Source organism: Bufo bufo, chromosome 5 (genome assembly GCF_905171765.1).
Source record: "Bufo bufo chromosome 5, aBufBuf1.1, whole genome shotgun sequence".
NCBI classification, from domain to species: domain Eukaryota; kingdom Metazoa; phylum Chordata; class Amphibia; order Anura; family Bufonidae; genus Bufo; species Bufo bufo.
This window is the reverse complement of record NC_053393.1, coordinates 194,163,572-194,191,512: the sequence shown is the minus strand read 5'-3', so window position 1 is coordinate 194,191,512 and position 27,941 is coordinate 194,163,572. Positions and strand designations below refer to the sequence as shown.

The window sequence follows — 27,941 nt, the reverse complement described above, 5'->3', positions numbered from 1 at the left end:
TCTCTCAATGAGCTCATCAATTCGTGGCATAGGATATGCGTCAAACTTGGATACTTCGTTCAACTTACGGAAGTTATTACAAATCGAGTTTAGGAATCAACGCTATGGGACTGGACCACTCACTTTTTGATTCCTCAATCACCCTGAGGGCTAACATTTTCCTAACCCCTTCAGATATGACCTGTCGGCGGGCTTCAGAAACCCTGTAAGGTCTTGAATGAATCCGTACATGTGGATCGGTGACAATGTCATGCTTAATGACGTTTGTCAGCCCTTGCAACTCTGAAAACACATCAGTGTTCCTCTGCACGAACTCCTTGGCCTCCTGTCTCTGTGACTTTGACAGGGAATCAGACACACTAACTTCAGGAGTTCCACTGCAGGAACATTCAGAGCTGACAGAATCTCTCTGTCTTTCCAGGGCTTAATGAGGTTAACATGGTACAACTGTTCTGGCTTCCCCTTACCAGGCTGGTACACCTTATAGTTCACCTCACCCACTCGGCCAATTATCTCATAAGCTGCCTGCTATCTAGCGAGAAATTTACTGTCTACCGTGGGCACTAAAACTAACACTCGGTCCCCTGGATTAAAGGTTCTTATTCTAGCAGACCTGTCATATACCTGGCTTTGGGCCTCTCGAGCCTGTTCTAAATGCTCTTTATTAATTGGCATGACAGCAGCAATTTGGTCTTGCATCAGGGAGATATGTTCTATCACACTCCTGTAAGGGGTGGGCTCTTGTTCCCAGGTTTCTTTTGCTATATCAAGGAGACCACGCAGATGTCTGCCATATACAAGTTCAAAGGGCGAAAAACCTATGGATGATTGAGGAACTTCACGCATGGCAAACATAAGATATGGCAAAAGACAGTCCCAATCCTTCCCATCCTTGCTGACCACCTTCCTTAACATACTCTTTAATGTTTTATTAAATCTTTGCGGGTGATACACAGATGTATGCAGGTGTTTAATTTTTAACAATTTACACAATTTTTTCATGACTCTGGACATGAAGGGGTACCCTGGTCGGTAAGTATCTCTTTAGGTAAACCAGTCCGGGTAAACATGTGAAACAATTCTCGTGCTATGGTCTTAGACGAGGTGTTTCTTAGCGGGAATGCCTCAGGATAGCGTTTGGTGTAATCCAACACCACCAGGATATACTGATGCCCCCTAGCAGACTTTACTAAAGGGCCAACCAAATCCATGGCAATCCTGTCAAAAGGAACCTCTATGATAGGTAGAGGAACCAGTGGACTCACTCAGCTGGCACTCAGGGCAGGACTTACAGTACCTTTGTACGTCAGTATACACACCAGGCCAGAAAAATCTCTGCAAAATGCGTTCTCTGGTGTCCACCAAATGCGTGCTAGGTGTCCACCAAGCACATGCTTATGAGCCAGGTCTAACACCATTCTACTGTATGGCTGTGGCACCACGAGCTGCTCAACAGATTCCCCACGTATTTTATCAACCTGATACAACAAATCTTGGGAATTAGCTCTGGTAGAGGCAGGATTGACCAGCTTGCGGACAGTCAGAGACAGTGACACACAGGATGAAGTCCAAACAAAGTTCCACTTTATTGTGGTTTCAACAACAAAAATAAAAGGCCTTTACATTTCAGGCAAAACACAAAAACAAATCCTGCTCATCTGAGCACTACCTTCTGAGCACTACCTAAACAGTGTTTCACAAACTATCCTATACACGGTACAAGTGGGGGAACATTTTATCGGCCCCTGGAAATTGAGGCACACCATTTATGACTTTAACATTCTCCCTTGCCTTTAATAATGTGGGATCTCTGAGTTGCTCAGTGCCAAAATTATCCCGAGGTACCTCTAAATCAGGCATATCTCCACTTTCCTCTGGCTCCTCTATCTCACCAGCAAGAACATCTAAGGGAAAATTATTGGGTTCGGTGGTCACCCCTACTGCTGGCACCTCTGCCTCCTGCTGGCACCTCTGCATCCTGCTCAAGGGTACGGGGCTTATCACAGGGCACACATTATTGTCATCAGGAACCCTTACAGTGGAGCGCACACTTTTCATTCCCCACAAGTCCCAGAACAATGGAAAGTCTCTCCCCAGGATTACACTGTGCATCAGAGACTTGACTATGCCCACTTCATGACAGGCAGTTCCGCATTCAGTCTCTAGTGTGACTAAGGCTGCGGGATATTCTTTAATGTACTTGTGAATACACAAAACCCCAATGCAATGTCCTCTGAAGGCCCACGGGTCTACCAGACTGGCATGCACCAGGGTAACCAAACTTCCAGAGTCCAGTAGAGCATTAACAGTACATCCATTCACTGTTAGGGCATGCATTTGCTGTTCAGTCTCAGCAGAACAAGCAGGACGTGCAAACAAAAATAATCGTCTGGCTGTATCACACTCCATAGGCTCAGTAGTCAGGGGACAGCTTGCAGCAATATGACCATGTCCAAGACACCGCCAACACTGTATGCGGCCCTGGTCCCCAAATTGAGAACCTGTTCTGGACTTCTGGGTCCCTCTGGAACCTTCAGTCCCCCTCTGAGCCACCTCCCTTAACAGCACTTTTTACCCCTTTAGGAAAAGGAACAGTCTTACCGAGCGATCCGTGCATTTTGCTGTTCCAAGGGTTAGTATGTCCAGGAGGCACTTCTTGGAGTAGATCCTCAGTTGCTTTGTATCTTTCAACCAGGTTGACCAACTGATTGGTGTCTGTGGGGTCTCCTTGACTGACCCAGTGCTGGATCCTAGGAGGTAAGGAACGAATGTACTTGTCTAGCACCATTCTCTCCACGATCTGTGCAGAGGTTGACTCCTCTGGTTGCAGCCACTTTCGTACCAGGTGAAAAGGTCATGCATCTGCGACCGGGCAGGTAAGTGCTCTGCATAAGTCCAATTGTGCACAAGTCGTGCACAGAGATTGATGTTGACCCCCAGACGGGAAATAATTTCACCCTTTAACTTAGCATAGTACTTGGCATCCTGCTCGCATAAGTCAAAGTACGCCTTTTGCGATTCTCCCGCTAGGAAAGGAGCCACCACATCGGCCCACTGGTCTGCAGGTAACTTCTCCCGCTCTGCCACTCACTCAAACACCGTGAGGTAGGCCTCAATGTCATCAGTGGGGGTCATCTTCTGCAAGGAGGTATTTACTGCAGCACGAACTGTTAGAAACGGCCCTTGAGGCCTCTGGACTCTCTCTGCCAAAGTCTGTATTAGCTCCTGCAGCTGCCGGTTAATCTGCTGCTGTTCCTTTAAGGCCAGTCTGTCGGATTCCACTAGCAAGGAATTTGTTTCCGCCTGGGCACGCATGGCTTCCTCATGTACTCATCGCTGGGTGGCGCTGGCTGCTTGCAGGGATGCGCTGACCTGTATTTAGTTGGCAGCAGCCTGCTGAAGACTAGCATTAGCCTGTAACAATTGTTTGAGTACCTCCTCCATTTTGAACGCTGTGCAGCAAAGTCTCTTAATGCAGTGTATGTCTCTTTAAGACTGTGCCCGCATCCTCCACCATATGTGGGAATTAGCTCTGGTAGAGGCAGGATTGACTGGCATGGGGGCAGTCAGAGACAGTGACACACAGGATGAAGTCCAAACAAAGTGCCACTTTATTGTTGTTTCAAAAACAAAAATAAAAGGCCTTTACATTTCAGGCAAAACACAAAAACAAATCCTGCTCGTCTGAGCACTAACTACACAGTGTTTCACTAACTATCCTATACACAGTACTGTCAGCCCTGAAGTTCTTCTCGCAGCAAGTTACTCATAAGCACCAGCATATCAGTCCCAGCTCTTCCAGCTCTCAGCCCAGACTCTTTTATGAAAGCACCGCAGGTGCAGCTAATCAGAGACAGCAGGCTAGAACTCTTACCAGAAGTGGACTGCGGATTGGGGAACCTGCCCAAATCTTCCCCAACCCAAAACTCCAGGCCCTATGTTGAATTTTTACAAAGCCACTTCAAGAAAGCTTGGGCTTTCCACTACATACTGGGCATTCCCTGGAGCTTAAGCTGCATATGACAGGATTCTGGGGGAAAAATACCTGCCATCAATCACTCTACCTGTCACTGTCTCACATAGGGTAGGTTCACACATAGAGGAGGCTTTGAGGCAGATTTGTCTGTAGGTTTCTCTGCCAAAGCCAGATGTGGATCCAGCAGAAAAAAGTATAAATCCTTTGTTAATATTTCGAATTCCTTCCAAATTCACTTCCAGCTTTGGCTGAAAACCCTACAAGCAAATCTGCATCATAACCTCCCCTAAAAAACTCAGTGTGAACCAACACTTAAAATTCATGTTATCACTAGTCCTGATGATAAAATTTCCATAAAATGTATGTTTGTACTGCTCTCCTCAGCCCCTTCTTAACGATGTCAGCAGTTTAACATAATACACCTTAAAGAGGACCTTTTACCGATCCTGACATTGTGAACTAAGTATCATGACATATACAGCGGCGCCCAGGGATCTCACTGCACTTACAATTATCCCTGGGCGCCGCTCCGTTCTCCCGTTATGACCTCCGGTATGTTCGGGGACTTGGTTAAAGTAGGAGGAGACTGCCCTTGTTCTCCTGAGCGTCTTCTTCTCCCAGGCTGTAGGGCTGGCCAATTGCAGTGCTCAGCTCACAGCCTGGGAGGTTTTTTTCTCCCAGGCTGTGAGCTCTGCACTGCGATTGGCCAGCGCTACAGCCCAGGAGAAGGAGACGCCCAGGAGAACAAGGGCAGTCTCCTCCTACTATAACCAAGTCCCCTAAGTCTCCGCCTACTATAACCAAGTCCCCGAACATAACGGAGGACATAACGGGAGAACGGAGCGGCGCCCAGGGATAATAGTAAGTGCAGTAAGATCCCTGGGCGCCGCTGTATATGTCATGATACTTAGTTCACAATGTCAGGATCGGTGAAAGGTCCTCTTTAAATTTTAGAAGAGATCTTGCAGTATAGTTTTTTATTTATTTACATGCATAGTACATTTATTTGAAGGAAGCACAAACCTTTTCGTATTGCAATCTTAGCTGCTTCATACTGAGGATCATCCACGTTAGCCACCCATGGCAGTGCTCCAATCTCCAGTGACACATTAAGCTTGTTCGGGCTTTTCAGTTTAGCAAACACATCTTCCAGATGCTTCTTCACCTATAAAAGAGATTGCGTAGCTGTGAAGTTTTGAACATGTTGTCACTATTTAACCAATGTCTGCTGATAGGACATTGCTATGGAGAGTTTGGTGGCATTGAACCAGCACTGACAAGTACGTAAACAGATATTCCAGTTAAGCAATGTTAAGATATGCTAATCCACAGGATAGGTGCCAATTATTAGATCAGTGGAGGTTCTACTGCTAAGACCCCCACGATCATGCATGTAACCGCTCTATTTCTAGGGAAGACCAGCAGTCTAGTTCATTCGGGAGAGGCCTCCATGCGGTATGGGGTCCCCGTTCTCATGATTGGTGAGGGTCCCAGCAGTAGGAGTCCCCCAAAATGATCTAATACTTATTGCCTATCCTTTATATAGGAAATAACTTTATATAAGCAGAATAACCCTTTAAAGAATCCATTCTAAGCATAAAAGACTGAATAGAGCTAATGAAGGTAAAGGAAGGTATTGTCACCTCCTCCTAATGTCCTTCTACTTTGCACTTAATTTGAAAGTATTTGAGATAATGAGACAATGTATATTTGGCCTGCAAATATGGGATTATAATCTACCCCAACAATGAAGGTAAAAGGTTATTTATTAGGTTTACACTGAAGTGGTAAAACAGTGTGCACAACAGAATGCAGATAAGGGCTCCTTGCAACATATTTTAGCTCTTCAAAAGAAAAAAAATTGTAAGCAGACGCAATGCAGGTAAACCAGATTCCTAAATTTTATTTTTAGGACTCGGTTTACCTTATTGAAGTAAATAGATAGGTTGCAGAATATGTCTGAATAAACTAAAGGCCCCCCATACACATTAGAATATGGTTGGCTGAACCCAACATATGAGGAAGAAAAGGATAGGCTGCGGCTTTCTCCTCGCTCCCCATCGGCCGAGCAGAGCATGTATGTGTGTGGGGGAGTAGGGAGAGATAGCTGTTGGCTGAACAAGCATTTGACCAACAGCTATTGAAGGTGTATGAGCACCATAAACCATATATGACCTGCCCCTAACTAGCTAAGTTCACATTTGCATTACAGACTTTGTTAGGGACCTCTGCTGCAGATTGACTGAAAAATGCTCTAAAAGTACTCTTATGTGAAAATTACAAAAACAATGCTTAGTCCTTTTGGTCTAAGTCGTAGCTTTTAATATATATAAAAAGGCAGGTACCCTTTTTATTTTAGAATTTTAAAGGGGTTCTCTGGGATTTACATATTGATGACCTATCCTCAGGATAGGTCATTAATATGAGATTGTCAGGGGTCTGACACCCAGCACCTCCATCGCTCAGCTTGGTATCGCAGCTCAGTCCCATTCACTTGAATGGAGCTGAGCTGTGCCAAGGTCATGTGACCAATGAATATGATGTCACATGACCTAGGAAGAGACCTAAGCAGGGGCGTCGTTAGGTCAAAACATTCGGGGCTTGAGCCCCGGATGTTTTGACCAGTGCCCCGAATGTTATGCTGACTCTTCTGCGGTGCGCTGCGCAGCGCTACTCTACACCGACCCTGCCATCCTAATCCGTATCCTGCAGTAACTGAACTTTTAAATCAGCGTTCATCTCAATACTATCTTACACACTCAGCTCCGGAAACATGCAGTGCGGGCGGCGCTCGCTCACTGACGTCACGCGCCTGCTCCTCCCTTTAGGCGGCGCAGGCACGTGACGTCAGTGAGTGAGCGCCGCCCGCACTGCCTGTTACTGGAGCTGAGTGTGTAAGTCAAGATAGTAATGAGATGAGCGCTGATTTAAAGTTAAGTTACTGCAGGATACAGATTACTGAGGGGATGATCTGTGGGGTTGCCCAGACGGCTAGGCCCTTTACAGTAGTTATTAACCCCTTTCAGCAGTCCTCCATTCACTGAAGAGGGGACTGCTGAAAGGGGTTAATAACTACTGTGAAGGGGGGACTGCTGAAAGGGGTTAATAACTACTGTGAAGGGGGGGGACTGCTGAAAGGGGTTAATAACTACTGTGAAGGCCCCCCCAGGTGATGGGGGCGTGGCTTCATGGGGTGGGGCATGGCTTCATGGGGGCGTGATACAGTGGGCTTGTGCCCCGGATGTTTTCAGACCCTAGCAACGCCCCTGGACCTAAGCATGGAGCACCGCGGCCTCTTACAACTGATTGGCAGAGGTCCCCGGAGGTCGATCCCCACCTATCTAATATTGATTACCTATCCTCAGGATAGGTCATCTATATGTAAATGTCAGAAATCCCCTTTAACTGGATCTCCAAAACTAGTTCATAAATTATCATTTGTAAATGAGCTTCTGATTTTAGAGCTATGAGTTAGGGACATGATTAAAGCCAGGTTCACACATGGATGTTTTATATAGTTTTTGCTTTTTCTTTTGGACAAAGACAGGAGAATATCCTAAAAGTAGCAAATGTATGAGGAAAAGACACAACTCTCCTCTTATCATATTCACTTGCTTTGTATAAGGAAAAGACTTATACCCCTCCTCTTATTATATTCACCTTTTCGGATGCCCACAAATGTATGCAATAGGGTGCACAATGGGGGACATAAATGAGGGCTCTGGCCATTTGCCCAAATGAGGTCCAGGAATTTCTGATGGTAGAATGGACTATAACCAGAGGATTACCTCAAAGCTTCAATCAATCTTCGGAAACTGATCAGTAGTTTTGGTCTTTTTTAAGCCAAAAATAGGGGTGGATCTTAAATACTGAAGAAATATAATGGAAATGTATATATCTTTTTTTTCTAATCTTGGCTTAAAAATGATGAAATATAGTGATCAAATACTGAGGTCTGAATAAGGCCTTATGCCTCATGCACAGTAAGGCCTACACATTTTGGAGAGCCGTAATATGCCATCCACAAAGCCTTCAGCTCCCTAATATGGAGGAGCCGCATGGACTCCATGTGCTACCATACAGGCTCTCTGCACACAGATCTGACATGCTCATAAGGTCTGACTCATAGAAGAGAAGTAATATTGTAATACTTTGCGATTCAGCTCTTGTAGCATTGTGCCGTTTGTGGGACTCATCATACACCTTAATGCATTAGACGGTAAGTAAAGATATATTTCTGTCTCACCAGCTTTTCTACAACAGGGATTTGCATATTTGGAACTTGTCGAATCGAAAACTTTCCAATGACTTTCGAAGGTATGACCGTTTTGGTCCCAATTCCAGCAAATCCTCCTTCGATTCCATGGATGGAAAGGCTGGGATATCTCCACATGTGCTGCAGAATCTCTTCCTGCATGAAAGGTGAAATGTTATTTCGCTAGCATGCTTAGAGTAAGGCTCCTTCCACATTTGCTCTTTTGCAAAATGCACTGGGAAAGCTTTTGGTTTGTACGTTAAACATCCCTGTACGCTCCCATTAGAGTGCTACTTTGGCCTGTGTTGGGTGGTATACACTGGGAATAACTTTTCTGTTTTACTATGCAGAATATTGAAGCAGACTGAGCTAAAGTTTCATCTGGAATACCTCCTGATAAAAACCTCAAAACAGACCCTTTAGAGCACAATGTGAGCTCAATTGTCGCACATTTTCCAGGATACATAAAAAACATTACCACTTATAGCCACAAGGTGGCACTTGGACCTGCCTTTGAAAGATATCAAACTCCATTCTCTTGCTGATGCTGGATATGTACTGAATATTGCCTAAAGAGATCAATATTTCTCAAAAAAAGTGGTTTTCTAATAATCTTTGTCTACTGTGTGGCATCTGGGCAGCAAAATGTTCTAATACTTGCCTGACAACATTAGGGAAATCTAATACCCTCTTTAGGCTTGTTCTTCCCAGGATGCCCACCTCTCATGCCTGCCACAGAGACCTGCAAATACCTAGTAACATACTATAGAAAGTCCATAATGCACACCCTTCTTCCAGGGCTGTGCACAGTTTAATAACAGGTCTGCATGTATTATACATGCATGTGTGCGGTGGCACCACCGTTCTTCACCTCGTTCCTGCCCATTCTAGATTTGGCTTGATAAAGGTCTGCAATCGACCGAAATGTCGCTTGAAAGAATCTGGATTTCCATGCTGAGAATAATGTGAAATTGTCATATGAATTAATAAATGGGACCTGATTTGCATCCCTACAGAATTGTGCCGCAAATTTATTGCAGTAAATATTTGGACCGAAGAGTCCTTTGTGGGCACCTTCGCACGATAAGGTGTGCGGTACCATTGCTATTTGTATTATAAATGCAGCCATTCCTGCATATATATATATATATATATATATATATATATACATAATCCTTCTCTATTTACATATGAAAGGTATGCAAAGTACAGTAGTTCTCCTGGAAGAAAGTAAACTGTATCTCTATTGGGGTGTTTGACCCTTTAACAGGCCTTGGAACATGACTCGGTCTACAAGCCAAACTAGAACATTCTCCATAAAGAAAATAGATGGTTCTGCTGTGGCTTGCATCCCCAGTCATGTTCCCAGGTCTGTTAAAAGGTCAAACATTAACTTATAGAGCAGTAACTGGTGGCACCTAAGAGACAGTGTTATTTCTTCAGAGAGAACTACTTTGCCTACATTTATCCCAGGGAGCACTGCCTGGACTCCCTACGCTAACTTGGCAGTCTCCACAAGGAGGAACTTTATTTCCAGACCCACGTATGAAAGAGAAGGCATTGAACTCCATGTACCACTGGCAGCTTGAATGCAGACGTCTCATTGTTCATTATCGTTGGTAAAAAAAAATATATGCCTGTGTGTGGTCATCTATAGAAACTGAATCTCATTAGTTTTCCATAGATAAATGGGTTGTCAAACTTCTTTTTTTTTAACTTTTTTAAATATTTTACATTTTAATCCTTCTGTAGCTGTGGATAAAACCCATACTCACCTGTTCCCCGCCATCTCAATCAGGCTCAAAAAGAGGTTTTCAATACAAGATTTTTGAGCCAAATACAGCGGACAAGAGACAAGAAGTATCAGTCTTTTCTTTATATATTTCCATCGTTTTGGATCCATGCCTGTGTGTGACTCAAAAAACTGCATGGGTGGCTCTGGCACCTGTATGACAGACACAACACCTGGAAGGCTAGACCTCCTGTGTTTCATCAAAACTGGATTCACTATGACACAGGAGGTTCAGGTATTATATCTACAATACACGCTCTAAAAAAAAGCCACTCATATTACTGTCTCAGTGGCTTATGGGTATTTAGTAATGATGGAAAAAAGATAATAGTTAGGGAAGAGATGGGATATACTAGAGACATCTCTTACCTTTGTGTTATATAAAAATGTGTTCACTTCTGTGTTATTTTTATGTTCCTCCATGTCAAACTCGATACTCTCATACAGTTTACTTTCTTCCTCAGTCAATGGGGCAACATCATCATAAATCCCGGGGATGAGGATATGCCCAGATGTATCTACAAGACTTGCTGTGAACAAGAACAAATAGATTCAATTAAAAAGAAATTATGAGAAATATATAATTTTAGTCTAACAGGAAGACCTCATGCAAATGACTATGTGCATTTCAGTCCATAAATGGTTTACAGTATCGTATTGTCAACCATATTGTGGGACACATGATTTCAGTTGAGGTTCTGTAGCACAGGCCAACTATACCTCTAGTAGCACTGAAAAAAGCATGTTTCAAGGAAAAGTTGGTCCAATATTTGGCAGAAATTAGTCTAGTTTAAAGGGGTTGTCTCATAAAAATATTTAACATTTTTGAAACCAGCAAATGGATCTGAATACTTTGTGTACTTTTCTGAAATTAGAAAATCTATCTGTATAGCGCCACCAGCTGTTTTCCTTATTTCTCTGTCTACCTGGCTGAGGTGGACGCACATACTTTTTTCAATCCTTCAGCTGCCACTAGCGTGATCTTCTTTTAGAAGCTGTGACAGTTGGAGAGAACTGCAGGAGAAGGGACATACCCCCTGATAAAGGACAGCTTTGTATCCATGTGAGGTACAGGGCTGATGTCTGATTTTCATTTTTTGTATCATTCATGGGAGCCTGTCATCAGACGCTTGCACAAAACATCAAGTCCGCTCACAACTAGTCTTAACTCACCTGAAGACAATGCTGTCTTTGTATAGTACATTAGTGCCTCTATTCTGCAGAAATTAAACATATCACTGAAAGTGGATTAATAGATATAAATGTAAACCCTGTCAAAATATTCTAACATCACTGAGTGCATGGAAACATAAAACGTAACTTTTAGGCTCCATTCACACGTTCGCAAAATGGGTCCGCATCCTTTCCGCAATTTTGCGGAATGGGTGCGGACCCATTCATTCTCTATGGGGACGGAATGGATGCGGACAGCACACAGTGTGCTGTCTGCAGATGCAATTGCGGAGCGTGGCCCCGATTTTGGGTCCGCAGCTCCGCAAAAAGATAGAGCATGTCCTATTCTTGTCCGCAGCTTGCGGACAAGAATAGGCATTTCTATGGGGTTGACGGGCTGGTGTGTTGCGGACCCGCAGTTTGCGGGTCCGCAACACACCACGGACTTCTGAATGTAGCCTAATTGTATAAGGGAGCATTTACACGACCGTGTTGGTTTTGCGGTCCGCAAATCACGGATCCGTGTGTTCCGTATGTCTTCAGTTATCTTTCTGTTTCCGTTCCGTAAGTCCGTATAATATGGACGTGGTGCTTCCGTGTGTCATCCGTTTTTCACGGTCCGCAAAAAACTGAAATGGGGTTTCCTAGAATGTTTTCAGTCCAGGGGTCCGCAAAACACGGATGACATACGGATGCATTTCCATGTGCTATCCGTTTTTTACGGACCCAATGACTTTCTATGGGGCCACGGACCGCAATTTGCGGCCAAGTATAGGACATGTTCTAAAATAAAAACAACAGACACACGGAACGGACAGCACACGGATGACAATGAAAGGCATTCCGCAATTTTTGCGGACCCATAGAAATGAATGGATCCATGCATTGTCCGCAAAAATTGCCGAACGGACGCGGAACGGACACGGAAGAAAAACACGGTCGTGTTAATGCTCACTAAAGGTAAAAGGTCCAGACAGACAACCGGACAATTAATATTGTTTAAATAACGACAGGCCCCAAATAAAACAAACATACATATAGGTCAAAGACACAATACAAAAATTCAAAGGTGCACATTAGAGTGACAGAGGGAGGCCCAAATAGGGGGTAAGAAATAGGGGGAGAAAAGTACTGTCTATAAATAATTCCTAGATACCCCTACTAACAGGAACCTGGAACCTAGCCCTAGTATACTCTGAACCAACCCTACACTGTCCCAATAGTTTTCCACCATTTGGGTTCATCAGGAGACCTATAAATAGTGTTTGTGGGCAATGCCCAGGAAACCAATTTGTAAGTTTCTCCAACAAGAATATAAACCAAAATGCAATTTCATGTAAGTAAAAGATAGATAATAGGCTCACAATCAAGCCACTTACTCAGAACACAGGCCGTTACTAATGATGACAGATTTGCCTGAGCATGGTTCCCCTTCTCCCTGCCATTTATACGTCCCCTGATAAATGTGAATGGAGGAGACCGTTGGGACAATGTAGGGTTGGTTCAGAGTGTACCAGGGTTAGTTTCCTGTATGGAGTCCCCCATCTTTAAGGTTTTATCCTGTTGGTAGGGCGGTACCTAGTGTTGGGCGAGCATGCTCGGCCGAACACCATTTTGACTCAAGCATCGAGATGCTCGGCACATCACGGTGTTCGACCGAACACCGTGTGTGCTCAAGCGCGATACTCGAGTGTCCTCCCTGCATGTTTGTTGCCTGCTACGCAGCCAATAAATGTGCGGGGAAGTACTGCCACTCACTGTAATGCTGTAGCCATGTTGGTTACTGGCATTACAGTGATTGGCTGGTCGGAACATGTCATCGGGTGCTATATAGCACCTGATGACACATGGTTCGGCTCAGTCTTAGTCAGGGAGAGCTGCAGCAGAAGGGACAAATAGTGTAGGGACAGGAATTGTTTATTTTTTTTTAGGTAGGGTTTTGTCTTGAAAGGTGTTAGAGACCCAAAAGTCCATTATTGTTTTATCTGGCTGCAATATATATTACTAGCGCAACCTGCGCTAAATTGCGTGCAATTGTTTGGCCGCTGCTGACAGTGACACAACCTTTGCTACATCTGCTGTGTTACATTTGCGCATCCAAAATATCTGTGACATTCAGCGCAATTGTTTGGCCGCTGCTGACAGCGACATTACCTGCGCTACATCTCCTGTATAACGTTTGTGCATCATAAACATCTGTGACATTCAGTGTAATTTTTTCGCCGCTAACAGCGACATTACCTGCGCTACATCTCCTGTATAACGTTTGCGCATTCCTAAATATCTTTGACATTCAGTGTCATTTTTTCGCCGCTGGTGACAGCTACATTACCTGCGCTACATTTCCTGTATAACATTTGTGCATCCTAAATATCTGTGACATTCAGTGTCATTTATTTGCGCATACACTTACAAAACCTGCGCTACTGTATGTGTGACAAACTTGCAAGCATATATACTATTTAATATGCTCAAGGCGAGCAGTAAGGGATAGGGAAGTGGCCGTGCTGCTGATGGTGCACTCAGAGGCCGTGGCCCTGGGCGCGGTGAAACTGTGCCTGCTGCGAGAGCCCAAGAAACACACTCATCCACGATACCTAACTTTATGTCCTAGTTTGCAGGGCGGCGCAGGACACCACTCTCGAAGTCACACCAGTGCGATCAGGTGGTCGGTTGGATTGCAGCAGATAATGCTTCCAGTCGGTTAAGCACCACCCTGTCTTCCACAAAGTCAGTAGCCAAGAGTCTGGTCAACAGAATCCTCACCCTGATCCTCCTTCCTCCCACCATGGAGAGTCTTGGCAAACAAGTGATCCCACACTCGGATATTCCGAGGAGCTCTTTTCAGCGCCATTCCTTGATTTGGGCCTCTCGCCAAGTCCGGTTGAAGAGGGACATGAGCAGATCTTGTGCACTGATTCCCAAACTCTTGAGCTTCCACAGTCAGAAGAAGATGACAGTGGGGAATGGCAATTAGTTTTCCACAAGGTGGATGACGATGAGACACAGTTGCCAATAAGTCAACAGCAATTAGTGTCTCAAAAGGTTAATGATGAGTAGTGTTAAGCGCAAATATTCAAATAGCAAATTTTAATCGTGAATATTCGCACTTCAAGAATTTGTGAATTTTTTTAATATAATGCTATATATTCGTAATGACGAATATTCGTCATTTTTTTCCATCTGAACACATGATTCCTCCCTGCATCTTGCTTGTGGGCCAATGACATCATTGGCCCACAAGTAAGAAGCAAGGAGGAATCATGTTTTCACTTCAGATGAAAAAAATGACGAATATTCTAAAAAACGAATATATAGCACTATAGAATATAGTGCTATATATTCGTAATGACGAATATTCGTCACTTTTTTCCACCTGAACACATGATTCCTCCCTGCTTCTTGCTTGTGGGCCAATGACGTCATTGGCCACAAGTAAGAAGCAGGGAGGAATCATGTGTTCACTTCAGATGGAAAAAATGACGAATATTCTAAAAACAAATATATAGCACTTTATTCTATAGTGCTATATATTAGTTTTTGACCCACGCCTGTATTGAGTGTGTAATATTCACATATTACATGATCATTACCTTTGCGTTTTTTGCGTTAAAAAAAATGCAGAATATAACAAATATACGAATTCGCAAATATATGATGTATATTTTACAAAATATTTGCAAAATATCACGAATTTGAATATGACCCCTGCCGCTCATCACTGATGATGAGGATGAGACACAGTTGTCAATAAATGAGGTTCTTGTTAGGTCAACAAGTCAGGAGAATGACCAGAGTGAGGAAGTGGAAGAGGAGGTGGTGGACAATGAAATCACTGACCCAACCTGGGAAGGTGGCAAGCCGTGCGAGGACAGCAGTACAGAGGGGGAGGGATCCGCAGCACCGCAACAGGCTGAAAGAGGCAGTGAGGTGGCAAAAGGGAGAAGGCGGGCCACACCAAACAGGCCCAAAACTGTTCCCTGGAGCACCCCCTTGCGGCAATCTCCCTTGCCAAGGGGTAGGTGTTCTGCAGTCTGGCGCTTTTTTGAGGAAAGTGGGGACGATAAAAAAATTGTCATTTGCAACCTGTGCCATACCAAAATGAGCAGGGGCATGAACACTAGCAACCTCACCACCACCAGCATGATCCGCCACATGGCATCAAAGCATCCTAATAGGTTTGGCCGAACGCTTGAGTCCACAATCAGTTTCTGCGGGTCACACCACTGCCTCCTCTTCCCCTGTGTTACATGCTGGCCAATAACCTATCCAATACGCAGGCCCGGACACTGAGGCTTTCCGCAGCCTGATGGCGGAAAGCAGCGCTTGCAATTGCCAGCTCACCGACTGTTGTGCGAGGTGAGCATGCGCTGGAACTCCACGTTCCACATGCTGGCCAGGCTTTGTGAAGTGGAATACCAGCTGCAACATGGTTGTCGCCTTTCCAGTCAGCTTCTGCTCTTCACAAGCGACAAGTGGGCATGGATTTCTGACCTCTGTGAGGTATTACGCAACTTTAAGTAATCAACACAGATGGTGAGGGGCGATGCCGCTATTATCAGCGTAACCATCCCACTTGTGTGTCTACTGAAATGCTTGCTGCTCACAATGAAGGCGGACGCTTTGCATGTGGAAGAGGTGGAAATGGGAGAAGACAGTACACAGGGTGATAGCCAGACCACCCTCTGTTCATCTTCTCAGCGCGAATTGGATGGTGAGGAGGACGAGCAGGAGACGGTTGTCTCCGCTACAGAGGGTAGTACGAATATCAGGTTTATTCCATCTGTTCAGCGTGGATGGGCCGAAGAGGAGGAGGATGAAGAGATTGAGAGTTATCCTCCTGATGAGGACAGCGAAGTCTTGTCTGTTGGGACTCTGGCACACATAGCTGACTTTATGTTATGCTGTCTTTCCTGTGACCCTCACGTTATACGCATTTTGGCCAACTCTGAATACTGGTTATTCACCCTTCTCGACCCCCGCTACAAAGAGAACTTCTCATCTCTCATTCCTGTGGTGGAGAGGACTAGCAAAATGGTGCAATACCAGAAGGTCCTTGTGGAAAAATTGCTCCAAAAATTTCCAGCTGACAATGCTGGTGGCAGAGTACGTAGTTCCTTGGACAACCGAGGAGGGGAGACGAGGGGAACACACAGCAGTTCCAACAGAGGCAGGGCAACACTCTCCAAGGCCTAGGACAGTTTCATGACACCCCGCCAGCACCCTCTCCCTGATGCGCAGCCTAGTGTCACAAGGAGGAAAAAGTTTTGGAAGATAGTGAAGGAGTACATAGCAGACCGTGTCAGCGTCCTCAGTGATTCCTCTGTGCCTTACAACTATTGGGTTTCCAAGCTGGACATGTCGCACGAACTGGCACTCTACGCCTTGGAGGTGCTGGCCTGCCCTGCCGCCAGCATTTTGTCAGAGCGGGTATTTAGTGCTGCTGGGGGCATAATAACTGATAAGCGCATCTGCCTCTCAACTGAAAATGCTGACAGGTTGACTTTTATCAAAATTAACAAGGCCTGGATTGCCCCTGACTTCTGTACTCCACCAGAGGAAAGCAGCTGAACATAAAGGCACTTTAAATGTGGCTTTTATGGTGTATTGAATACACTGTATTCCCATGCACCCCTTCCACCACAAAAAAAGGGTATATGGTGCAATCTTTCTTTTCTAGTCCTCCTTCTCCATCATATCAACATGCTTATTAGGCTACCCTCGCTCCTAATGTTTTAGAGGGTCATCTCAGCAGCAGACCCTCACCCCTAATGTTTTAGAGGGTCATCAGCAGGCCGTTGCCCCTAAATGTTTTAGATGGTCAAATCAGCAGCAGGCTCTCGCCCCTAATGTTTTAGTGGGTAAGCTCAGCAGCAGACCCTCACCCCTAATGTTTTAGATCAGAGGTGGGCAAACTTTTTGACTAGTGGGCCACAATGGGTTCATATATTGGACCCGGGGGCCAGACCAAGAGTAGATGGATAGCGCGTTTCTGTGAATTAATATAAATGAAATTTAAATTTCGTAACATTAAAGGTTTAGTTTAATTTTAGTGCTCCTTTACCCCCCACTTCTCCATAGAGCCCCCCATAATGAGTGCCAGTATATAAGGCCCCCAGTAGATGCCCCCATAGTGCTCCTCCCCCCCACATCTCCATAGAGCCCCCAATAATGCGTGCCAGTACATAGGGCCCTCAGTAGATGCCCCCATAGTGCTCCTTCCCCTCTTCTCCATAATGCCCCCCATAATGTGCCAGGATATAGGGTCCCCATAGTGCCCCTCATATTATGCCAGTATATAGGGCCTCCATAGTGCTTCCCCTCTTCTCCCTAGTGCCCCCCATATTGTGCCAGTATATAGGGCCCCCATAGTGCTTCCCCCTCTTCTCCATAGTGCCCCCCCATATTTTGGCATTATATAGGGCCCCCATAGTGCTTCCCCTCTTTTCCATAGTGGCCCCCATAGTGTTTCCCCTCTTCTCCATAGTACCAATCCATATTGTGCCAGTATATGGGGCCCCCACCCCCCTTCTTGCCACAGTATACTATGAATATAATAAAAACAATAAACACATATACTTACCTTATGCTGCTGTCAGTGATGCGATGCAGGCCTCTTCCGGCCTGTGTCCCGCTCTGTACGGCTCAGGCGGTGCGATGACTTTATCGCGCCGCCTGCACCAGCCTCTGATAGGTTATAGGCACTAGGCCTGTAGCCTATCAGAGGAATGGGCAAGGGAGACGCCTCTCCCCTGCTCCTCCGCACCATTCATCTGTATCGCTTTCCTGAGGACGGCGATATAGATAATTATGGAGATAAGCGCTTTCACAATGGAAGCCCTCATCTCCACTCCTGTTGCCTCCGGACAGCTCTGCGGGCCGGATAAAAAGGTCCACCAGGCCGCGGGCCATCACTGTTTTAGATGGTCAGATCAGCAGCAGGCCCTCGCCCCTAATGTTTTAGAGGGTCACCAGCAGGCCCTTGCTCCTAATATTTTTGAGGGTCACCAGCAGGCCATCAATCATAATTTTTCAAGGGTGTGTATGATGCCCTTCTTTATGTGTAATAAAGGGTGTATTGATGTGCCGGTTCCTTGTAATTTTTGGCAGCCCTTTCACTTAGTGCATATGCTTTATGAGTGTAGGAGTACCATTGTAACACAATGTGAATGAGGCCATCCTTTATGTGATATACAGGTTGTATTGGAGTGCCTCTTCCTTGTAATTTTTGGCAGCACTTGCTGTCACGGTGGGGAGTGGGGGAAAGCCCCCACCGTACGGTGTCAAAGGGTAAAAGGGGATCAGCCTGGCCAAAAGGAGTAATAAGGGAGCAGGTCACCTCCTAAAGCGTCCCTAATCCTCTCCCTGACTCCTCACCGTATGAGCGGACCCCGATGGTAGGACGGCTTATACTCTGGATTCCTAGAGACCCTGAGTCGCCCTGGTAATCCTTCACCAAGGAGTAAGGAAGAGACGACATGTTCATCCCAGTCATGGAGGAACAGTAGTCTCTATCTGAGGCCAGGCTGCAAGGAGAGGGGAACACACACAGCATATGGAGTTCGCAGGTAAGCGAAACCCATAACACACTTACCTGCCACAGACACACTGACTGGAACCCGTGCACAAGTGCTACTGTCCACACCAACATTAAAGGACACAGCACAAACCACAACCACACAGGAACCCAGGACATCCATAGCTGCAATAAACGTGAGACAGGGGAATGTCTAGCAAACATGCTGGACACCAAACATCACCAGCCATGTAACACAACACAAGACATACAACACCCTGAACATAACCCACGCAAACCAAAAGATAAGAAGGGAGAGAGACACCATAATAACATCAATGACCACAAGGGTGGCCCTCACTGGACAGATGGTAAAAGCCAGGAACAGTAAACCACCAGCATACACCAAGGCTGGAGGAACCCTCAGCTTCAGGCATCCAGCAGAGGCTAAATAGCCCAAGGAGCCACACCCACACACACATAAACCCAGTGTTCACAAAACACTAGGAAGGGAGTTAAACCTTTCTACACTAGACAGAGGAAGGAAGCCACTTAAAGGGGAAGTGCACACCCAAGCATACCAAACCACACGTTACCACCGGCAACAGCATGCATGGCAACCATGTCACGTCAATCACCCAGAAGGCCGAGACACTGCCACTGCATGCTCTCACAGCAAAATTTTGCCGCGGGCAACCGCAAGTGTGGCAACAGTGTCACAGCACAAACCAAAGGCCGTGACACTTGCACTTTATATGCAAGTAAATATACAGGAAAGAATGTTTCCTAACAATTTTTCCCGAATGCCCTTGGTATATGGAACTACTAATTTGCATAAATTGTAACTTCTGCAGAATATAGGCACTGATTTACTAAGTAAAGACTAAGGCTACTTTCACACTTGCGTTTTTCTTTTCCGGCATAGAGTTCCGTCACAGGGGCTCTATACCGGAAAAGAACTGATCAGGTATGCCCCCATGCATTCTGAATGGAGAGTAATCCGTTCAGTTTGCATCAGGATGTCTTCAGTTCAGTCGTTTTGACTGATCAGGCAAAAGAGAAAACCGTAGCATGCTACGGTTTTATCTCCGGCTAAAAAAACTGAAGACTTGCCTGAATGCCGGATCCGGCATTTTTTCCCATAGGAATGTATTAGTGCCGGATCCGGCATTCAGAATACCGGAATGCCGGATCCGTCCTTCCGGTATGCGCATGCGCAGACTGAAAAAAAGGTGAAAAAATAAATGCCGGATCCGTTTTTGCCGGATGACACCGGAAAGACGGATCCGGCATTTCAATGCATTTTTTCGACTGATCAGGCATTTTTAAGACTGATCAGGATCCTGATCAGTCTTACTAATGCCATCAGTTAGCATACATTTTGCCTAATCCGGCAGGCAGTTCCGGCGACTGAACTGCTTGCCGGATCTCTCTGCCGCAAGTGTGAAAGTAGCCTAAATAAATGGTTTTCTTCAGGTGAGTTAAGCCTATTTGTAAGTGGCCTTGCTTTATTGCCCATGCTCCTGTTGACAGAGTCCCTTTAAAGGCTATGGACACCTGTGGGGACTATTTTATTTTTACATTTCACTCATTTTGAACTAAAAATTATTATTTTTTCAATCATTTTTCTTCTACAGCTTTCAAATTCAGTGCATTTGCAGACTAGCAGGCTCCCCACTTCACGTGGAATCTGTCAGAGAATAGCACTGACAGCTCAATCTGTAGCCCTCATTTAAGCTAATTTCTAATCAAACTGAATTTAGCAATAAAGAGTGTTTATGATCTGTCAGGAGTTCAGAGATAAGGGTTACAGATCGAGCTGTCAGTGTAATTCTCTGACAGTTTCAAGGTACACAGAAATCCTGCTAGTTTGCAAATGCACAGAAACTGAAAGCTGTAGAAGAATAATTGTTAAAAAGTTTTAATAAGGACCAACAGAAAAAATTATTTTGAGTTAAAAATGAGTAAAATGCGATAACAAAACAGCTGTGCCCAAAGATGTCTATAGTCTTTAATGGCAGCACACATCTATCATAAATATGTCACACACCACCAGTCCTATTTTCCATTTGCCACTTTTCTGGCACATTTTAATTTATAATTTACAGTTTAATATAAAGTGTAGCATTTTGATGGGCACCAAATAATACTTACCAAAGGGAAAGAGAGTTAAAACATTCAGCTCAATGGATGGATGAATGAATGAATGAATGAATGAATGGGTTGATGGATGGATAAAACAGACTAGTAACTGACATACCATATATCATATATTACCTAAAAGATATACTAGATCTCTCATTGATTCATGAATGATGCCTCCAAAAGTTCCTGAATGTAAATCCTTCTTTCCACTTTCCACCTAATAATAAATTAGAGCAATACAAGATTAAATATTTTAAATTATATTATACTGAAAAATGCTTTATATGTTTTGCTCTATTTGCCTATTTTCACATTTTGAAGTAGAAAACACAGTGGATGCTAATGGATTTCTTCCATTTGTGTTCATTTCTTGCTTTTAATGGTAAAAATAATTAACATCAGGTGTCCATATTTTTTAAGCAACTGCTGCCTTTTTCTATAAGAAAACATCCAGTGAAAAATCTATGAGCTTAGCAAAAGCATCTGTTTAACAAAAACTAGACAGAATAACATCAAAAATACCAGCGTGAACTGAACCGAGACCATCATCCCAGGTGGTTACTCATCTATGTATTTCTGAGGTGGAAGCATCTATATATGTAGTGTTCCTGTGAGGTATGCTCTCTTTCTGATTGATATTCAGTACATATGCAGGTGGTACAGCTAGAATAATCATCAAAAATGATATATTTACCTCGACAAAGAAATATGCATTGCCTCGAGTTCCATATGTAAGGGCAGGCTTGCTGCTAAGCCACACATTATCAGAAATGACAATATAGTCAACATCTGAAAAAAACTCCTTTTGTCCTTTTAGCAGCTCTTCTAAACCAGGAGAACCTGTTTCCTCTACTCCTTCTATGATAAACTTCAAATTTACAGGGATATCCTAAAATAATGAAGAAATAAAAATATATTTACGGGTAGTCTTTCATGTTCATTAGCTCAATGATGGACTGAGAAGTATTGCATCTGGAAAAGAACAGCATTATACAAATAGTGCTCAATTGCAGTGGAGACCGTCACAGCCAAGGAGAAGGAGATGCCCCTTGAGAAACATGGCCGTCTCCTCCTCCCTGTACCAATGCTATTAATTAGTATACACGGCAGCAAAAGAGAACGGGGGGCACAGAGGGGAAACGGAGCAGTGCATCTGAAAAATCATTTCCGCACGGGCATCTACACATTATGCCCTACACTGCCAGGTACTATTACTAATATCGTAATGTCAGGACCAGTGGAAGGTCCTCTTTAACTTCAGGTTATTATCAAATACCATCCAAAAAAAATCCAATGCAGAAGATAGAAATGTTGAGAAATTGTCAGTTATCATGATTGTGTTTATTTACCTTAATGTTTTGCATCAGTGATTGGTATCCAAAACCAGGAACGGAACCAAAATATAGAACCTGCGCAGATCTTTCTATTGTATCTTATATTGATGGATGATACATTCCTGGTTTTGGATAACATTCACCACAAAACTGACGTCCGAATAAGGACTTAGGCTACTTTTACAGAAGTAGTGATTGCAATTTGCGGTCCCCAGTGCACGGGTAATGTCCGTGCGGCGGCCGGGACGGATCGAGATCCAGTCAACTTGAATGGGTCCCTGATCCGTCCGCACTGCAAAAAAACTCTGTAGTGCTTCCGTGGGGTTCCGTGCCTTCGTTCTGTACCGCAGCTCCAGATTGCGAACCCATTCAAGTGAATGGGTCCACACCCGTGATGCGGGGAGCACACGACCGGTGCCCGCATATTTCGGACCCGCTGTTTGCGGGCCGGGCAACGGCCATGTGCATGAGGCCTTACAAAGATAATTTGTACCTTTTTCAGGGCAATATACGTCTCTATGGCATGTATCCAAGCTAGTACAGGACCTTTGTCGTCTGTTGCGCCTCGTCCATACAGGTTTCCTTTAAGTGGGAAGATTTAGAAATAGATTAGCGGACAATATGAAATATTCATGTAAACCGCATATCGATAAAAATGTCCAAATTTTTCTATGCAACAGCGCTGGCGAATAAAGGTACAATAGTGGGAATGAAATAAGTTCCGAACTAAAGTACTAACCATTCATTTCAGTCATTGTGTAGGGATCAGTCTTCCATCCATCCTCCTTTTTGGCAGGCTGAACGTCCACATGTCCATAAAAACAAACAGTCGCCTTTTCAGTGTCATTTCCCAACTCAGCCAGGATTGCTGGAGGGAACTGAATGGTTTGTCCACCATGAAACTGTGAGCAAACGTTAAAGTTAATATTTCAGTAGTCTAGTCATATTCTTTTACCTAATTAACTCGTTGGCTTGAGTGTGTAATCTGAGTTCAAGTACTCGAAGAAATAGACACTTGGCATGTCTATACCAATTTTCACTTATCTTTAGATGTTGAGGTCATGCAGAACACTGGATAAAATTAGCCACTACCCAACAGCTGATAGCTTCAAGTTGTAATGGATCTCTACATTTGAATGGATGACATACCACTGCCAGACGGCCATACTAGCCACAATCCTATTTTTTCACCGGTGATAATATAAAGACAATTGATCTCATTAATTCAAGAAAAGAACATAAAGAACTCTTAAGCCTGTAATTAGCCAGGCAGATCAGCAAGGGATTGTCGGGAGGGAAGCGTTCCCTACCAGCCATCGCCTGCTCGCTAGCGGAGGAAACCGGTGCTCTTACATGCAGCGATCTCCTCAGTATGGGGAGGAGCGATCGTTATGCTATCGCTTGTCCCCGTGCTGTCTAGTGGTTTGACGGGTGTCAGGTGGCTATCAGACAGCATAATCTGCTACCGGCAATTGCTGATTTTTAAGCATTTGCTCGAGCTTTTCGTTAGCGGTTATCAGCTGAAATATCGGCCAATGTAATACAGCCTTTAAAAAACATGAGGTTTATAGTTAAAGGGGTTGTCCAAGTGTTTATTACTGATGACCTATCCTCAGGATAGGTCATCAATATGAGATCAGCGGGGGTCAGACTCTTAGCACCCCCGCCCATTAATTGGCTAAAGAGACTGTGGCACTCAAGGACCAGTGCGGCCTCTTCCTAGGCCAGTGATGTCACATTCATTGGTCACATGCCCTAGGCTCCGATCAGTCTCATTCAATTGAATGGGTCTGAACTGCAATACTAAGCACAGCTGCTATCCAATAGATGGTACTGTGCTTGGTAAGCTACGAGGAGCCTGTGGCGCTTACAGAGTAACGTGGCCTCTTAAAACAGCTGATCGGTGAGGGTGCCAGGTATCTGACCCTCTCCAATGAGATACAGATGAGGCCGCACGCCTACAATTGAGCGCGTTTACAACTATATTTCGATATTCTTATTTCTTTATCGTAGCGGCACCAGTTTGATAAAGGCCGTGTTTGGCCGAAACGTAACATCAATATTGACCGCAGATTCAATAAAAGCAAAGCATATTTCTACGGAACCACAGTTCACTGTGATTTTTTCTGAAGTTTTTTCTTCATACATTTCATGGGGTGGGAACCCGACTCCATGAAATTCTAAAGAAAGAACCTACGAGCAGTGTGCGACTATGTTACTTCTCAACTTTTCTGAGGATAGGTCATCAGTATTAAACATTCTGACAACTCCTTTCATTTTCCTTGTTTAGGATAACTTTCCAGTTTATCACTGGAAGTATCTGGAGCAACTTTACTTTGGAGTTGGTGAGTAGATCTTCTGTAGAGGCTGCAAAACTCAGGACGTCATCCATATTTTTTATGGACCAGCATTTTGCGGACCGCAAAATACATATGGTTGTAGAAATGCACCCTAAGGTTTTTAATAATCATTAATCATTTACTAATCATTAAAAAAAGGATTTTACTAATCATTAAATAAAGGCATTAGTACCATAACTACTTTATAGACTTCTATATAGTTGTATTATGACACTCACGGTTTCAAATCCCATGTCTATTAGCTGCACAGTTGCCCCTAAAGTGCGAATCCTCTCAGCAGTCATGTGGACCATTCTAATCAATTCTTCACGGAATTGTGGATCACTGGATTCACTGGGAACAGTCAGCCAGTCTTTAAGGCTCTGTGTGAAGACAGTTGACAGGTGGTCATCTTGCCTAAGCTGCTAACAGCATTTGGAAATATGATATACAGTACAGCAGTGACATGGACCATAGACATAATAGACACGAGGGACTAATTTATCAAACTGATGTCTTTAAAGTACCACACGCTAACCTATTGCGCCACTGGAGCATCTTATCAAACTGATGTAAAGTAGAACTGGCTTAGTTGCCCATAGCAACCAATCAGATTCCTTCTCTGATTTTCCAAAGGAACAGACCAAAATAAAAGGTGGAATCTGATTGGTTGCTATGGGCAACTAAGCCAGCTCTAATTTACACCAGTTTGATAAATGATTCCCAAGATGTTTATTGATGTCTATGAAGTTTTCTGGACATGTTCTGAGACATGTGCATAGGTCATTGTGCAGGGAGGGGGAGTACATAAGCTTTAACCATCATCTATTGTGAGAGGTGGATCCTGTGTTATCTGTATATATTTCATTGTTATCCTGCGTGTGATAATAATGATATGAATGCTCAAAAATGATATCTACAGAACAGAAACTGTTAAAATGTTATTCGGTTTAATGGTCATTGCGAAATCTGCAAGATTTTAAAAAAAAAATAACTTCTATAAAAATTCTTAAAGAATATGTTTCAAATAAAAACAATAGGTTATTCAAACAATAGGATATTTTCTAATCTTTGAGGGTTGTAGAGAGGAAAATCAATTTAAGGCTACTTTCACACTAGCGTTTTAGTTTTCAGGTATTGAGATCCGTCATAGGGGCACAATAACAGAAAAAAACACTTCAGTTTTGTCCCCATTCATTGTCAATGGGGACAAAACTGAACTGAACAGAACGGAATGCTCCAAGATGCATTCCGTTTAGTTTAGTTGCGTTCCCATACCGGAGAGCAAACCGCAACATGTTGTAGTTTGCTTTCCATCCTGGGATGCGGAGCAAAACAGATCCGGCATGAACCCCAATGCAAGTCAATGGGGACGGATCCGTTTTCTCTTCCACAATCTGCCACAGTAGAAAATGGATCCGTCCCACATTGACTTCCAATGCAGTTCATGACGGATCAGTTTTTGGTATGTTAACGATTATACAACCGGATCCGTTCATAACGGATGCAGACGGTTGTATTATCAGTAACGGAAGCGTTTTTGCTGAACGATGCCAGATCCAACAAAAACGCTAGTGCGAAAGTAGCCTTAGTCTTAGAAGGACAAATACAATGTAGAGATTTCAGGTAAAATAAAACCAAAATAATGTGGTCTTAAGAAGCAAGAAATGCTCAACCCCATATGCAGTTGTGCATCTATACCCGGGGGAGCAAATCCAGCACATGTGGTCCGTTGCTAATGGCGATCCCCAGCAGAAAATGCTTGCAATGAGGGATGCCCGCAGCGGATCACAAGTGCCACAAGGACATCCTACACCAGATAGCAAAATGTGTGGATGTAATTGACTATATGAAATAAACTTTTACACGAATAGGTGCACTACTGTGGTGGATGCAATCAACCAAATCTGACTAAACCCTCACACTGATGTTAAAATGAGACTTTAGCCAATATATCCTTATATTAAGGACATACTGGAGCCCGCACACTACTGGTGGATCCACCAGGTGGGGGGGGGGGCAGCTGGAAGCGCTCATCTCCATAGTCATCTGTATCGCCGTCCTCAGGACAGAGATATGGCTGTGCTGGGAGAGCGAATGGGCAGGGGAGGGAGAGCGCGTGTCCCTTCCCCTTCCTCTGATAGGCTACAGGCACTAGGCCAGCATCTTATCAGAGGCCGGCGCAGGCGGCGTGATGACGTCATCGCGCTGCCTAAGCCGTACAGCGCGGGACACAGGCCGGAAGAGGCCTGCATCGCATCGCTGCCATGGAGGTAAGTATAAGTGGTTTTTTTTGGTTTGTTTTTTTATATACAGTCAGGTCCATAAATATTGGGACATCGACACAATTCTAACATTTTTGGCTCTATACACCACCACAATGGATTTGAAATGAAACAAACAAGATGTGCTTTAACTGCAGACTGTCAGCTTTAATTTGAGGGTATTTACATCCAAATCAGGTGAACGGTGTAGGAATAACAACAGTTTGCATATGTGCCTCCTACTTGTTAAGGGACCAAAAGTAATGGGCCAATTGGCTTCTCAGCTCTTCCATGGCCAGGTGTGTGTTATTCCCTCATTATCCCAATTACAATGGGCAGATAAAAGGTCCAGAGTTTATTTCAAGTGTGCTATTTGCATTTGGAATCTGTTCCTGTCAACTCTCAAGATGAGATCCAAAGAGCTGTCACTATCAGTGAAGCAAGCCATCATTAGGCTGAAAAAACAAAACAAATCCATCAGAGAGATAGCAAAAACATTCGGCGTGGCCAAAACAATTGTTTGGAAGATTCTTAAAAAGAAGGAATGCACCGGTCTGCTCAGCAACACCAAAAGACACGGAAGACCACGGAAAACAACTGTGGTGAAGAAAACACCCTTGACAACAGTTGGCCAGATCAAGAACACTATCCAGGAGGTAGGTGTATGTGTGTCAAAGTCAACAATCAAGAGAAGACTTCACCAGAGTAAATACAGATGGTTCACCACAAGATGTAAACCATTGGTGAACCTCAAAAACAGGAAGGCCAGATTACAGTTTGCCAAACGACATCCAAAAAAGCCTTCACAGTTCTGGAATAATATCCTATGGACAGATGAGACCAAGATCAACTTGTACCAGAGTGATGGGAAGAGAAGAGTATGGAGAAGGAAAGGAACTGCTCATGATCCTAAGCATACCACCTCATCAGTGAAGCATGGTGGTGGTAGTGTCATGGCGTGGGCATGTATGGCTGCCAATGGAACTGGTTCTCTTGTATTTATTGATTATGTGACTGCTGACAAAAGCAGCAGGATGAATTCTGAAGTGTTTCGGGCAATATTATCTGCTCATATTCAGCAAAATGTTTCCGAACTCATTAGACAGCGCTTCACAGTGCAGATGGACAATGACCCAAAGCATACTGC

At 44.2% G+C, this 27,941-nt stretch overlaps 1 protein-coding gene across 2 annotated transcripts in view; it reads right to left on the bottom strand.

Moving 5' to 3' along the window:
* The window catches only part of LOC121001433 (beta-Ala-His dipeptidase-like), a 63,923-nt gene that overhangs the window by 12,113 nt on the left and 23,869 nt on the right, over positions 1-27,941 (bottom strand). The window contains exons 4-12 of one of the 2 annotated variants that reach the window (XM_040432497.1): positions 24,770-24,913; positions 22,931-23,093; positions 22,685-22,773; positions 21,552-21,746; positions 20,990-21,074; positions 10,393-10,553; positions 8,223-8,387; positions 4,925-5,141; positions 2,087-4,404 (exon numbers count right to left, since the gene is read on the bottom strand). In XM_040432497.1, the coding sequence (XP_040288431.1) occupies positions 4,962-5,141; positions 8,223-8,387; positions 10,393-10,553; positions 20,990-21,074; positions 21,552-21,746; positions 22,685-22,773; positions 22,931-23,093; positions 24,770-24,913 (1,182 nt within the window). In that variant the 3' untranslated portion in view covers positions 2,087-4,404; positions 4,925-4,961. Of the gene's footprint in view, positions 1-2,086; positions 4,405-4,924; positions 5,142-8,222; positions 8,388-10,392; positions 10,554-20,989; positions 21,075-21,551; positions 21,747-22,684; positions 22,774-22,930; positions 23,094-24,769; positions 24,914-27,941 lie in introns of those variants that run through there. The other variant, XM_040432496.1, reaches the window with a different exon arrangement.